At 39.0% G+C, this 15,261-nt stretch overlaps 2 protein-coding genes across 5 annotated transcripts in view; both read right to left on the reverse strand.

Annotated features, from left to right (window-relative positions):
• HDAC8 (histone deacetylase 8) overlaps window positions 1-15,261 on the reverse strand; it is a 240,597-nt gene that overhangs the window by 99,973 nt on the left and 125,363 nt on the right. Inside the window, exon 11 of one of the 4 annotated variants that reach the window (XM_059909939.1) lies at window positions 8,893-9,077. The exons of the other annotated variants lie outside the window; for them this stretch is intronic. Within the exon in view, the coding sequence (XP_059765922.1) occupies window positions 9,057-9,077 (21 nt within the window). The 3' untranslated portion in view covers window positions 8,893-9,056. Of the gene's footprint in view, window positions 1-8,892; window positions 9,078-15,261 lie in introns of those variants that run through there. 4 annotated transcript variants of the gene reach the window in all.
• LOC132357622 (ADP-ribosylation factor-like protein 4A) lies at window positions 1,575-9,033 on the reverse strand. The gene is made up of 2 exons (XM_059911242.1): window positions 8,967-9,033; window positions 1,575-2,183 (listed from the first exon to the last, which is right to left on the reverse strand). The coding sequence occupies exon 2, from the start codon at window positions 2,175-2,177 to the stop codon at window positions 1,575-1,577; it is 603 nt and encodes a 200-aa protein (XP_059767225.1). The 5' UTR covers window positions 2,178-2,183; window positions 8,967-9,033.

Raw genomic sequence — 15,261 nt, forward strand, 5'->3', positions numbered from 1 at the left:
ACAGTGCAAGAAGTTTCCCTTTTCTCCACACCCTCTCCAGCATTTATTGTTTACAGATTTTTTGATGACGGCCATTATGATTGGTGTGAGGTGAGACCTCACTGTAGTTTTGATTTGCATTTTTCTAATGATTAGTGATGTTGAGCATTCTTTCATGTGTTTGTTGGCTATCTGTATATCTTCTTTGGAGAAATGTCTATTTAGGTCTTCTGCCCATTTTTGGATTGGGTTGTTTGTTTTTTTGATATTGAGCTGCATGAGCTGCTTGTAAATTTTGGAGATTAATCCTTTGTCAGTTGCTTCATCTGCAAATATTTTATCCCATTCTGAGGGTTGTCTTTTCCTCTTGTTTATGGTTTCCTTTGCTGTGTAAAAGGTTTTAAGTTTCATTAGGTCCCATTTGTTTATTTTTGTTTTTATTTCCATTGCTCTAGGAGGCGGGTCAAAAAGGATCTTGCTGTGATTTATGTCATAGAGTGTTCTGCCTATGTTTTCCTCTAAGAGTTTTATAGTGTCTGGCCTTACATTTAGGTCTTTAATCCATTTTCAGTTTATTTTTGTGTATGGTGTTAGGGAGTGGTCTAATTTCATTCTTTTACATGTAGTGGTCCAGTTTTCCCAGCACCACTTATTGAAGAGGCTGTCTTTTCTCCATTGTATACTCTGGCCTCCTTTATCAAAAATAAGGTGACCATATGTGCATGGGTTTATCTCTGGGCTTTCTATCCTGTTCCATTGATCTATATTTCTGTTTTTGCACCAGTACTATACTGTCTTGATTACTGTAGCTTTGTAGTATAGTCTGAAGTCAGGGAGCCTGATTCTTCCAGCTCCATTTTTCTTTCTCAAGATTGCTTTTGCTATTCTGGGTCTTTTGTGTTTCCATACAAATTGTGAAATTTTTTGTTCTAGTTCTGTGAAAAATGCCATTGGTAGTTTGATAGGGATTGCATTAAATCTATAGATTGCTTTGGGTAGTATAGTCATTTTCACAACGTTGATTCTTCCAATCCAAGAACATGGTATATCTCTTGATCTGTTTGTATCATCTTTAATTTCTTTCATCAGTGTCTTAGTTTTCTGCATACAGGTCTTTTGTCTCCTTAGGTAGGTTTATTCCTAGGTATTTTATTCTCTTTGTTGCAATGGTATATGGGAGTGTTTCCTTAATTTCTCTTTCAGATTTTTCATCATTAGTGTATAGGAATGCAAGAGATTTCTGTGCATTGCCAATTTTTTTTTTTTTTTTAGCAGACACTCTTCAAAGTTTTATTTCACTAACTTCAGGTCACATTTCTACAGCTGTTTTCTGGTCAATTTTCTATCTTTGCTTGGCTTCCAAAATGGTAGTACCAAAAGATTTGTGGGGTAGGAAGAAGAGGCCATTTTAAGAAGCACTGCATTTACTCATCTTCCACAAGGCAACAGAGTTGGACATCTGATTGTTCAACAAAACAAAGCTTTAACAGCATCCAGGAGGGCAGGCAGGCAAACCAGGCTGTAGACACTCTTCCATTTGTCAAAATCAGACCACAGAAAACCTACTCCACACAGACCTAAAAGGTTATCACCATTCATCTTTTCTTTTTCTGCTGCTGCAACATTTTTCTTCTTTTAATTATCATATCATGTAGTTTCTCAAGTCCTTCCTTCAGTCCATCGCCTATGATTGCACAGGTGGGCTGCAAATGCCAGGGAGTTGATGAGCCCAGTTCACCCATTGCTAACAATTTCTCAATTTCTGAGAGAGACAATGAGTTCCTCAGGTCTTGTTTGTTAGCAACTATAAGCACAGGGACTCCTTGATTTTCTGATATCCTAGTTATTTTATGAAGTTCAGTTTTGGCTTCTTCCATCCTTTCAACATCAACAGAGTCCACAACAAATACAATGCCATCTGTGCATCTGGTATATGACTTGCACAGTGGCCTTAATTTCTCCTGACGACCTACATCCCAGAAGTGAAAAGTGACTGTTTTAGAATTTCCCAAGGTTATCTTAATTTTTCCCGTGTTAAATCCTTTGGTAGGTACGGTATTTACAAATTCAGTGAACTGCAGCCTGTATAACACAGTTGTCTTTCCAGCAGAGTCCAAACCCAGAATGACAATGTAGAAGGACTGAAATGAAGGCAGGCTGGACAGGATCGAAGTCTGGTCTGACAGTCCATTCCCCATTTCCAGCTGCAAAGAAGTGTTCCAAATTGAAAGGCTTTCTTCTTACTGCTTGAGAACTTCTCTTCCTAGGGGATCCAGCTACCAGACTCCCGAATTGGAGCCTGGATCCAAATGAGAAAGCATTGGTAGGCTCTTCTACACGGGGGCAGAGAAGCACTCCACCGCCGCTCAGCTTAGCTCTACATGCAGCTCTGGCCGTTGCCTCACTAGAAACCGTGGCTCCAGACTACGACCATGCCCACTCCACATGGCCCACCCCTGACCCCAAATCCCATTGGTCACCTGCGTCAGCGCGTCCATGCCACACGCGCCCCCACGCCCTAATTGGTGAGAGTAACTGCCGCTCCCAGCACTGCGGAGCCAGGCTCTCCCTCGGTCCACAGGCACCACCGGTTGCCCTCAAGTTAGAAAAGAGGGTGCCTGCGGAGGGAGCCAAGCGACCCCTGCAGGGGAAGGGGAGCCTCGGCCGGTCGGTCAGGTCCCTGCCAGCCGGCTCGCTCCGCCCACCCGGGCGCACCTGCAGCGCGGACGCTGCGCCGAGGTTCTCACATCCGGCCTGCGGTCACCGCCGGCGCGTTAACCCTTTGTCCGCTGGCCAGAGGGTGCTCCCTGCGTCTGACCTGTGGCAGCCGCCGGGGCAGGCCTGCTGTCCCTGCAGCATGATCCCCTCACCTCGCCACTCCGCACCCAGCCCACCAATTTTTAAAATGGGTTATTTGTCTTCTTGTTGAGCTTAGGAGTTCTTTATATATTATGAATATTAAATCCTTATTAGATGATTTGCAAATATTTTCTCCCATTCTATAGATTTTCTTTTCACTTTCTTGATAAAGTACTTTGATCCACAATAGTTTTAAATTTTGATAAGTCAAATTCATCTATTTTTCTCTTGTTGTCATGTCTAAGAATCCACTGCCAATTCCAAGGTCATGAAGATTTATGTTTTATGTTTTCTTCAAGAATTTTATGGTTTTAGGTCTTATATTTAGATTGGTGATCTGTTTTGAGTTAATTTTTGTATATGTTGTGTGGTAGGGAGTCCAACTTCATTGTCTTGCATGTGGATATCCAGTTGTCCAAGCACCATTTGTTGAAGAGTTCTTTCTTTCCCCATTAAATGAATTTGGCACCTTTGTTGAAAATCAATTGGCCATAGATGTATGGGTTTATTTCTGGACTTACAATTCTATATCATTGGTCTATATGTCTGTCCTTCTGCCAATACCACACTGTTTTGATTACTGTAGCACTGTAGTAAGTTTTGAAATTGGGAAGTGAGTCCTCTAACTTTGTTCTTTTTCAAGATTGTTTTGGTTATTTGGGGCCTCTTGAAATTCCATATGAATTTGAGGATTGGCCTTTTCATTTCTGCAAAAAAGGCTGTTGGGATTTTGATAGGCATTATAGTGAATCTATAGGCTGCTTTGGGCAGTACTGACATATCAACAATATTAAGCCTTATAATCTGTGAATACAGGATGCTGTTCCATTTATTTAGGTCTTCTTTAATTTCCTTCAGCAAATATTTTGTAGTTTTCAGTGTACCAGTCTTTCATCTCCTTGATTAAACTTATTCTTGGGTACTTTATTCTTTGGGATGCTATATGGAATTGCTTTCTTAAAAATATTTGGATTGTTTATTGCTGGTGTATAAAAACACATTTGATTTTGTGTGTGTATTGCAACCGGCAAAATTGCTGAGTTTGTTCATTAGCTCTAGTAGCTTTCATGTGGATTCTTTGGAATCTTCTATATGTACAATCACGTCATCTGTGAATAGGGAGAGTTTTATTACTTGCATTCCAATCTTAATGCCTTTTATTTCCTTTTTTCTTGTCTAATTGCTCTGGCTAGAAATTCTAGTATAACATATAATAGCAGTGGTAAAAGTGGGTGTCTTGTCTTATTCCTGATCTTAGAGGGAAAGTGTTCATCTTTTACCATTGACTATGTTAGCTGTAGGTTTTTTGTAAATGCCCTTTATCATGTTGAGGAGTTTCTGTTTATTCCTAGCATTCTGAATGCTTTTATCATAAGTGGGTGTTGGATTTTGTCAAATGCCTTTTCTGCATCAATTGAGATGATCATGTAGCTTTTCCCCTTTGTTATATTAATGTGATGTATTATATTGATTGATTTTCTTATGTTGAACCATCCTTGCATACCTGGGTTAAATTCCCCTTGGTCATTTTAATATGCAGTTGAATTCAGTTTCCTAGTATTTTGTTAAAGGATTTTTGCATCTATAATCATAAGATATTTTGGGCTGTAATTTTCTTTTCTTGTTAGGTCTTTATCTGGCTTTGGTATCAGGGCACTGGTGGCCTCTTAGCATGAGTTGGGAAGTGTTCAATCTTATTCAGTTATCTGGAAAAGTTTGAGGCAAATTGGTATTAATTCTTTAAATGTTTTGTAAAACTCACCAGTGAAGCCATCTGGTTGTGACTTTTCTTTGTTGGGAGGTTCTTCATTACTAATTCAATTTAAATATTTTACTTGTTACAGATCTATTGAGATGCTATGTTTCTTCTTGAGTCAGTTCTGGTAACTTTTTTATTTCTAGAATTTGTCCATGTCATCTAGGCTATCTAATTTGTTAGTATACAATTGTTAGTTGCATTCTCTTATAATCTTAAAAAAAGTCTCTGTAAGTTTGGCAGTAATGTCCTTCATTTATTTATTTATTTATTTACTTATGGCTGCACTGGGTCTTAGTTGCCGCATGTGGGATCTTTCGTTGAAGCGTGTGGGCTCTTCGTTGTGGCGCACGGGCTTCTCTCTAGTTGTGGCATGCGAGGCTTCTCTCTAGTTGTGGCACATGGCCTCCAGAGTGTGTGGGTCTAGTAGTTGTGACACGCATGCTCTCTAGTTGTGGCATGTGGGCTCCAGAGCGTGTGGGCTCTGTAGTTGCGGCATGTGGGCTCTCTAGTTGTGGTACATGGGCTCAGTAGTTGTGGTGCTTGGGCCTAGTTGCCCCACGGCCTGTGGGATCTTAATTCCCTGACCAGGGATTGAACCTGTGTCCCCTGCATTGTAAGGCAGATTCTTAACCACTGGACCACCAGGGAAGTCCCAATGTCCTTCTGTTGATTTCTGAATTTAGTTATTTGTGTCTTCTCTCTCTCCCTCTTTTTTCTTTATCAGTCTAGCTAAAGGTTTGTCAATTTTGTTGCTCTTTTTTTTAAAAAAAAATTCATTTATTTATTTTTGGCTATGTTGCTGTGCGTGGGCTTTCTCTAGTTGTAGTGAGTGGGGGCTACTCTTTGTTGCAGTGTGCGGGCTTCTCATTGCGGTGACTTCTCTTGCTGCAGAGCATGGGCTCTAGGTGCATGGGCTTCAGTAGTTGTGGCACATGGGCTCAGTAGTTATGGCTCATGGGCTCTAGAGCACAGGCTCAGTAGTTGTGGCGCATGGGCTTTGCTGCTCTGTGGCATGTGGGATCTTCCCGGACCAGGGTTTGAACCCATGTCCCCTGCATTGGCAGGCGGATTCTCAACCACTGCACCACCAGGGAAGTCATTGTTCCTCTTTTCAAAGAACCAACTTTTGGGTTTGTTCATTCTCTGTACTGTTTTTCTCTTCTCTATTTCATTTATCTCTATTCTAATCTTTGTTGTTTCCTTTCTTCTGCTAGCTTTGGATTTAGTTATCTCTTCTTTTTCTAGTTCTTCAAGATGTAAAAGTAGTTCATTGATTTGAGATCTTCTTTTTAATGTAGGCATTTACAGGTATAAATTTCCCTCTGATTATGGCTCTTGCTGCATCTCATGAGTTTTGTATGTTGTGTTTTCATTTTCATTCATTGCAAAGTATTTTCTCATTTCTACTGTGTTTTCTTCTTTGATCCATTAGTTGTTTTAAGAGTGTGTTGCTTAATTTCCACATATTTTTGAACTTCTCACTTTCCCCTCTGTTGTTTTTCTTTTAGCTTTATTCAATTGTGGTTAGAAAAGACAGTTTGAATGATTTCAATCTTCCTAAATGTATCGAAACTTGTTTTGTGGCCTAACATATGGTCAATCCTGGGGAATGTTCTATGTCCACTTGAAAAGAATGTGCATTCTGCTGTTGTTGGGGGGAATGTTCTCTCTACGTATCTTTCTGGTCTAATTGGTTTATAATTGCTGTTCAAGTTCTCTATTTCCTTATTGCCCTTATGTCTAGATGTTCTAACTATTATTGAAAGTGGTATTTGAAGTCTCCAACTATTACATTAGAACTGTCTATTTTTCTTCTCAATTCTGTAAATGTTTGCTTTCTACACTTTGGGGCTCTGTTGTATAGTATAAATAGGTTTATAATTTTTATATATTCCTGATTAATTGATCCTTTTATCAATATATAATGTCTTTGTCTCTTGTAACAATTTTTGACATAAAGTCTATTTTGTCTGATATTAGTATAGCCAACCTCAGCTCTTTTTGGTTACCATTTGCATGGAATATTTTTTTCCATCCTTTCTTTCACTTTCAACCTACTTATTTCTTTGGATCTAAAGTAAATTTCTCATAGACAGCATACAGTTGCACCATGGTTTCTTTTTTTAATTCACTCTGCCCAATCTCTGCCTTTAATTGGACACTTTAATTAATTTACATTTAATGTGTTTACTAATAAGGAAGGCTTTCTGCCATTTCTTATACTATCTTTGTCCCTCATTTATTACATTAATGTCTTCTTTTTTTTTTTTTTCTTTTATTTATTTATTTATTTATTTATTTAATTAATTTATTTATTTATGGCTGTGTTGGGTCTTCGTTTCTGTGCGAGGGCTTTCTCCCGTTGCGGCAAGTGGGGGCCACTCTTCATCGCGGTGCGCGGGCCTCTCCCTATCGCGGCCTCTCTTGTTGCGGAGCACAGGCTCCAGACGCGCAGGCTCAGTGATTGTGGCTCACGGGCCTAGTTGCTCCGCGGCATGTGGGATCCTCCCAGACCAGGGCTCGAACCCGTGTCCCCTGCATTGGCAGGCAGACTCTCAACCACTGCGCCACCAGGGAAGCCCTAATGTCTTCTTTTGTATTTAGTTGATTATTTGTAGTGAACCTTTTTGATTCTCTTCTCATTTCCATTTGTACATTCAAAGAACATTTATTTTGTAGTTACCATGGGAATTACATTTAATATCCTAAATTTATTATAATATAGTTTCAATTGATACCAGCTTAACTTCAATAGCATATAAAAACTCTGCTATTATTCAGTTCCATCCCCTTCCTTATGTTGTTGTCACAAATTACATCTTTATATATTGTGTGCCCAGTAACAGATTTATAATTATTTTTATGCATTTGTCTTTTATGTCATGTAGGAAAGAAAGAATGGAGTTAATAAACCAAAAATGCAATACTAGCTTTTATGTTTGCCCATGTAGTTCTCTTTACCAGAGAACTTTATTTCTTCATATAGCTTCACGTTATTGTCTAGTGTCCTTTCATTTCAACTTGAAGGACTTCTTTTTGCCCCATTTTTTCTCAGGTAGGTCTAGTGTTAACAAATTCCCTCAACTTTTGTTTATCTGGGAATGTCTTAATTTCTCCCTCAATTTTGAAGAAGAATTTTGCTGAATATAGAATTCTTAGTTGACAGTTTTCTTCTTTCAGTGCTTTAAATATGTCATCCAACCACCTTCTGGCCTCCATGGTCTCTGATGAGAAATCAGCTTTTAATCATATTGAGGATCCCTTGTATGTGACTAGTTGCTTCTCTTTTGCTGCTTTCAAGATTCTCTGTTTGTCTGTCTTTCAAGAGTTTAATTGTAATGAGTGTTGGTGTGGATCTCTTTGCATCTATCCTCCTTGGAATTCATTGAGCTTCTTGGATGTGTAGATAATGTCTTTCATCAAATTTGGGAAGCTTTCGGCCTTTATTTCTTTAAACATTCTTTCTGACTTTCTCTCTCTCTTTTTCTTCTGGGACTCCCATAATGGTGTCCCATGGGTCCCTTAGGCTCTGTTCTCCTTTCTTCATTCTTTTTTCTTTCTGTCCTTTGGACTGGGTAATTGCAATCGTGCTGTCTTCAAGTTCACTGATCTTGTGCCTGAAGCTTCTAGTGAATTGCTAGCATTTTGACAGAGATTTCCTTGAATGTCAGGAGTTTTTTAAAATGACAAAAAACACCTCTTCCAGTCTTTAAGGTCCTCTCAGGTCTTTTCTGAGCATGCTATGTGCCCTGGGCATTTCCCCATATACACAGGTGCTTTTGACTGCCTTCATTTTCCAAAGAAACACTCTCTCTGGCTTTTCCTCCCAGGCCTTAGGTTGTCTATTTTATGTCTAAACTGCAATCTTTTGCCTCAGGAATCTGTGGGTTGTTCATCTACATTACGATGTTTTCAAGCAATGCTCACCACTTTTATGACCTAGTTGAGTTTCAAGTTAGGTGTAACAGAGATGAGTACCCTGCATCTGTCATCCAGGTAGCCCCTGACAGGTTAGAATAGATCTACACAGTAATTTTCAAATAAGGTCTACTCTCTTCCCTCTTGAACCATGGTCCAGGGTTCTACACTAGGAACATATTTTCGAGAGTGCTGCCCAGTTGGGATGGGAGTAGGACAAGGGCAAGTAAAAATGCCATAAAGCTCTCCTACCATTAAAAAGCTAGGTATCTTTTTACTTGTACCATGAGCTGTTATTTTCCTTTAACAGATTATCCCAGGGGGCACTGCATTTGAACTAGGATTACACGGTACACCTTTATATGACCCTTAACTTTTATTTATTTCATTTGTATTTTGATCAAAGTAATAGTTTAATAACATGCACATAGTTTACAAAGTCAAACATTACCTAAGTCTTGCGATGACACACAGCAGTTCTCTAACTTATCCCTTCACGTTTCCAATTTCTACTTCCAACAGACAGCCACATTTCACTCTTTTAGTTGCTTCTAGTATTTCCCTGTATATATTCAAACAAAATGAGAAGATTGGCAGTTGTTTTTCAATATTTGATACGCTCTACTGACTTCCTTCTATGGAAGATTATAATTGAGTCCTACTACTATCTCCCACATCCATCTACACACACATTTCACCTTGTCTCATACTCCACATTTAATTATCCCAGAATTGTTGGCCAAATTAACATTCAGTGTTTAAAGTTATGGTGACAACAAATACTGTTCACAGCTGAGCCAGCTGCTATATAGTATGGCTACTTTTCCTTCCTTGAAAAATTTTTTCCTGGAATTAATAATTACCTCACCTTATATATGTTGTTTAGCTTTCTATGTACTTATCACTAATGCATATCAATTCCTATGTATTTATCACTAACTCATGCCACACTCTTTGACAAAACTGTAATATTCTTCTCAGTATTGTCAACCACACCAGGCAATCTGTGAATTCCATCTTCTCCTCAGAACCTTTCCCTTGAAACTCTCCAATTTGGACTGTTTGATTTCTAGGCCTCTGTACAGCTGGTATATGGGACCTCCTCCTCACTATCATCCTGAGAAATCCCTGCTGTTCTCTCCTGCATTGGATCCTCTGTTTCCTGGATCATATGTCTTCTGCTTTCTGGATTTATTGCCCTCGTTTTGTTGGGTACCTACTTCAAGATTCCTGAACTTGCATGCCTGAAAATGTCTGTATTCTATCCTTGCAATTGATTGGTAGTTTGGCTGCGTATAGAATTCAAGGCCCAATGTCTTCAAGCTTTCAGTATTGTTGATAAGAAGTCCAAAGCCATTCTGATTTTAGAACCTTTTTGTGTGACCCAAAATTTTTCTCCCTAGAAGCTTTACAGCTTTTAGAATAATTTCTTTTCCCCTTTGCTCTAAAGTTTTATGATATGACTTGAGACTGCCTGGGCAACCAGTGGGCCCTGTCAGTCTGGAAATTTATGTCCTTAGGTTTGGGGGAGATTTTCTTTTATTATTTCTTTGATAATTTCCTCTCCTTAATTTTCTTCTCAGGAATTATTTTTATTGGATGTTGGACCTCATGGATTAATTGTTTAATTTTCTTATTTTTCTCTTTTCCGTTTCTCATCTCTCTACCTATTAATTGTTTTCTTAGAGATTTCTTCAACTATATCTTCCAACACCTTGTTGAAAAAAATTTTTTAAACCACTTTAGTCATTTCTAAGTGTTCAGTTCAGTGGCATTAAGTACATTCACAAAACTGCAACCATCATCACTATGCATTTGCAGAACTTTTTAATCGTCTTAAACATAAGCTACAAACCCATTAAACAATAACTCCCTATTCTTCCCTCCCCCTAACCCCTGGTAAACTCTAAATCTACTTTCTGTCTCTATGAATTTGCCTATTCGGAGTACCTCATATAAGTGGAATCATACATTGTTTGCCATTTTGTGTCTGGCTAATTTCACTTAGCATACTGTTTTTAAGGTTTATCCATATTGTAGTATGTATTAGAATTCCATTCCTTTTAAAGGCTGAGTAATATTCCATTGTATGTAAATACCATATTTGTTTTTCCATTCATCTTTTGATGTATATTTGGGTTGTTCCCACCTTTTGGCTTTTTAAAATAATGCTGTAATTACACTGATATATAAGTGTCTGCTTTCAATTCTTTGGGGAATATACCTAGAGGAAGAATTGGTGGGTCATATGGTAATTCTGTGTTTAATTTTTGGGGGAACTGTCAAGCTGTTTTCCACAGTAGCTGCACAATTTTACATTCCCACCAATAAGGCACAAGGGTTCCAATTTTTCCATGTCCTTACCAATACTTGTTATTTTCCATTAAAAAAATAATATCCATCTTAACGGGTATGAAGTCGTAACTCACTGTGGTTTCTTACCATTGTAAAGTTGACTTTTCCTTGATTTGGCATTTGCTTGATTGCTGTAAACCTTTGACTGTTTTCCAGAGTTTTGACAAAGTTGTTTCTGACAGTTTCTGTTTGTTTTTCTATGCTTCTGTGGAGTGATGGTCGCTCGGCATTGCCTACTCCATCATTTTTATATGGTATATCTTGGTATATGTTCCATGGGTGCTTGAGAAGAATGTATATTCTGCTGTTATTGGGTGAAGTGTTCTATAACTGTCAGTTAGATCCTCTTGCTTGATGGTTGTGTTGAGTTCTTCTTTATCTTTCCTGATTTCCTGTCTAGTTGTTGTATCACACCCATAACAGGAACGGATAAAACTAACTTCTTCCTCCCAATGAAGGTAAGAGAACTTAAGGTAGCTTAGGGAAGAATATAAGCGAGAGTTTCCATGACTTTCCAAGAGCCTGATGTCTTTCAATTGCTGGTCTGCCTCTGCTGCTTCATCTCCCACTATTTCCTCAGATGCCCTACATACATAGTAAACTATTTATAGTTCCCCAAGACCATGTGTTCTTTTACCTTTCTCTGGCTTTGTACAGGCAATCACTTTTCCTGAAATGTCCTCCCCCTTGAGTACCTTTAAAGATTCAGCTCATATATTACCTCCCTTATGAAGCTTTTGCTGATCACTTAGAGCAACTTGAATATATCTTTCTTTGGATGCTAATTTACGATGAAGCTAATCATAAATCTTCAAAGTCCCTCACTTGGACAGACCCTTTCCAAGGTCCTGGGAGGGGCCCTAACATTATTTTACAAGAGTATATATATATATACTCTTGTAAAATAATATATATATTATATATAAAAAATATATATATATATAAAATCTAATTTGCAAAGTAAGATATTTAACCATATTCAGTTAAGACTTTTCTCTAGTCTGACTTTTCCTCCATCAGACATCCCCCTTGTGTTGGGTGGCAGTGGAGTGGCTAAGAGGAAATTGAGTTGTGGATAGATTTAGTTTGGGTTTAATGGGATATATTTATGTGGTTTGCAATGACTTATGTGTATAGTTAATTTATTGCTAATGGTGTAGGAATGGCTTCAGGAATGCTCTCATAACCCGATGTCTTGACTCACCCAGCATCTTTACACAAAACAGAGACAGCCAGAGGTGTTATAGCCATATGAATGTATCCTATAGTGCCCTGTCTTAGACATGTTGGGGAGCAGAGGAGAAACAAAGCTTGAAATGTACAAAGTCCAAAGTTAGTCTGTGGAAAATTCTTCTAATCATCACATTTAAATTTTAAGTGAAGGATTTGTATTTTTAATGATGCTCAGTCAAAATGAAAGTTTCCTCCTTTCAAAACTATAGTCAATTCAGCATGTACAACTATAAATAAATCATAATACTTTTTTCATGGAAATTGTACAAAATAGAATTTATCAAAATTACTGTTTTTCTTTCTTTTTTTTTTTAGAATCATTTTTTTTTTTTTGGCTGCGCCACACGTCTTATGGGATCTTAGTTCCCTGACCAGGGATTGAAACCGGGCCCCTGGCAGTGAAAGTGTAGAGTTCTAACCACTGGACTGCCAGGGAGTTCCCAAAATTCCTGTTTTTGAAGAACCCAAACCTCCTAGCAGTATTACAAACAGCAAGTACAGCTGTGTGTACAGTCACATATTTTATGCATCTCATCTGCTATGTACTGAATTGTGTCCCCCTGACTCCCCCAACTTCATATGCTGAAGCCCTAACACCCAACGTGTCTGTATTTGGAGACACGGCCTTTAGAAGGTTATTAAGGCTAAATGAGGTAATAAGTGTGGGGCCCTGATCTTCTTGGATTGGTGGCTTTATAAGAAGCAATGACTGAGTCTTAAAAGAAACCAATCCACTCGTTTCAAAATGGGGTAAGAGGGGTCTATTCTCTTGCCCAAGTATCTTTACGGATTTTCCCTTACTCTCCTCTACTACTCACTCACTAGTTGTGTGACCTTGGGACCAACCAGCTAACTCTTTAAGACAGTTTTTTCTTCTATAATGTAGATAAATACCTCACAAGGTTGTTGTGAAGGTTAAATGAAATAAGGCCTGTGAAAGCATCTATCACAGTACTTGGCATACAGTAGGTGCTCAATTAATGTTAGTTTTCTTTCTTTTATGCTTCTTTTCAGTGAGGTCTGCTCATTCTCTTTAAAGAAGCAGAGTCTCTTCATCTTCCTGGGCTCTCATCCCTCTGTAGTATTCCTCTGAGGAGAAATTGTTTTCTTCATTATCTTGGAAGAAACTCTATCTCCTTACGGGGATACTCATCCTCCCCTGGAATTTTTTCCTGGTTATAAAAAAGTCCTAAAGTTTACAAGGCCAATGCGTGATCTAGCAGGAAATGTAGACATTTTTCATGTTAATAGTAAAAGGACAAGGAGACCGTTTCCAATTTGTACAGACATTTTGTTACCGTGGCATGTGCTTAGAGCAGAAGCAAGAAAGCAGCAATTAATTGAAGGTCTCTACAATGCAGTTTTAATTAATTCATCTGATTTTATTAAATGGTGCAATTTGAAGAGGTATTAGGCATAAAGCAGTTGGTAAATTCCCAGTGCCTGAGTCTACCCCCTACCATGCTCCTCATGGGGCTAGGCAGAGATGCTAGCTCCATGTCACTGTCAGCAAGTCTCATTTCAGAAGGTCTACTTCCTGCAGGTTGCATGCCAGGGAAGTAACTGTGGGATATTATCCCAGAAAGGGAGAGTTGCTGGTTGCAAAGGTCAGGAGAGAGCGTGATGCAGCCAAATGCTTTTGGGTCCATTAAGTCAGCACAGCTGCCACATGGGCTGCCAATTCTATTCAGAAGTGGGCAAAATTCAGGTTGGAAAATTGCTTCATGTGTGTGGATTGGAGCAAATGAAGATTAGAGTGGGCAATAGGGACTCATATAGTTAGCAGTTAAGAACTGAAGGTGAAAGCAAGTGAGAGAAGGTGGCAGCTCCCTGTCACTGTCCTCTCCTGCTGACGCAGCTGCCAGAACCCCCTTTGCCTAGGTGCAGAGGGGAGGGCTTGGAGGCTCTTTATTTCTGTTGCTTCCATTTCACCAACAGTTGGCAGCTCTATCCGTTGTAGGGATTAGCTCCTCAAATTTGTTGTGAACATATTAAGGAAATATTCTTGGTTTATAAAAACCAAGAAAAATTGCATACAGCTAGAATGCAATTTCCAGAAATGAACTTCTTTCCTCTTTTTAGATGTAAATTATCTTTGTCTATTTGTATCTTTTTTTCTTTCCCCTCAATTTTTTTTGGCCACGCCATGCAGCTTGTGGGATCTAAGTTCCCCGACCAGGGACTGAACCCGGGCCACCTGCAGTGGAAGCGTGGAGTCCTAACCACTGGACAGCCAGGGAAGTCCCCCGTCTTTCCCCTCAATGTTAGAGAAAGGATTATTTTGTATCCTGTTTAGGAGTAAACCCCTAACCTGGGCTCCAGATTTTACCTCCCCTGGAACCTTAAACTCTTAATTACTGTCTTTCCTCTCAATGGTCTTAAATGCCTCTCACTTCATTCCATACTTCTCCTCAGTAACAGACCCCCATAGGTCATTTTCCTTAAACAAACACCTTCTCTTGAACCTGTTGCCCCTTGGAACACTGTCTAGGAAAATAAAAGCAAAAGCTTCTCAGCTGTTCGCCCTTAAAGAGTCATCTCCCCATTTCCTGCTACTTTCTTTCGAGCTACATTAGAACTGAAAATTGGGCTGAACAGCTTTGCAGGGAAGCCTTCCCTCATTCCATTAGGCACTATTAGTCACACCTGCACTGCGTTCCCACAGCACTGTGTTCATCCTGCTATTATTGTACTTGGCAACTAGAACTGTAATTTATCTGTTTACACTGTATTGTTATTTACCTCCTTGTATTTGTGTTATTTTGCTAATCCATAAGTCCCTAAAAGGAAGTAAAGTGACCTTTATCTTGGTGTCCTCAGAAAAGAATGTTTCATAATCGGTGCCCAGTAAGTGTTGAGTGGGAGACATGGGGGGGTGGTGCTAACAGCTATCGGACCATGACCATGTGCCAGTTTTTCTGTGAGACAGGGGTCATTATACTTTCTTTACACATAAGAAAACTGAAGTTTATAGAGTTCAAGGAGCTTGCCTAAAGTCATATAGCTATTCAATATTAGAGCTGTAATTCAAATTCCAGTATGTCTGATTTTAAAATCTATGCCCTTTCTATCATGTTGCCTCCAATATCTTACACTGAGTCCAAGTTCTGGTCCTACCAATTCTCTTGTGTCTTCACCCCACTCTCTGCTTTCTGACC

The sequence above is a fragment of the Balaenoptera ricei genome, chromosome X (assembly GCF_028023285.1).
Source record: "Balaenoptera ricei isolate mBalRic1 chromosome X, mBalRic1.hap2, whole genome shotgun sequence".
Lineage (NCBI taxonomy): Eukaryota > Metazoa > Chordata > Mammalia > Artiodactyla > Balaenopteridae > Balaenoptera > Balaenoptera ricei.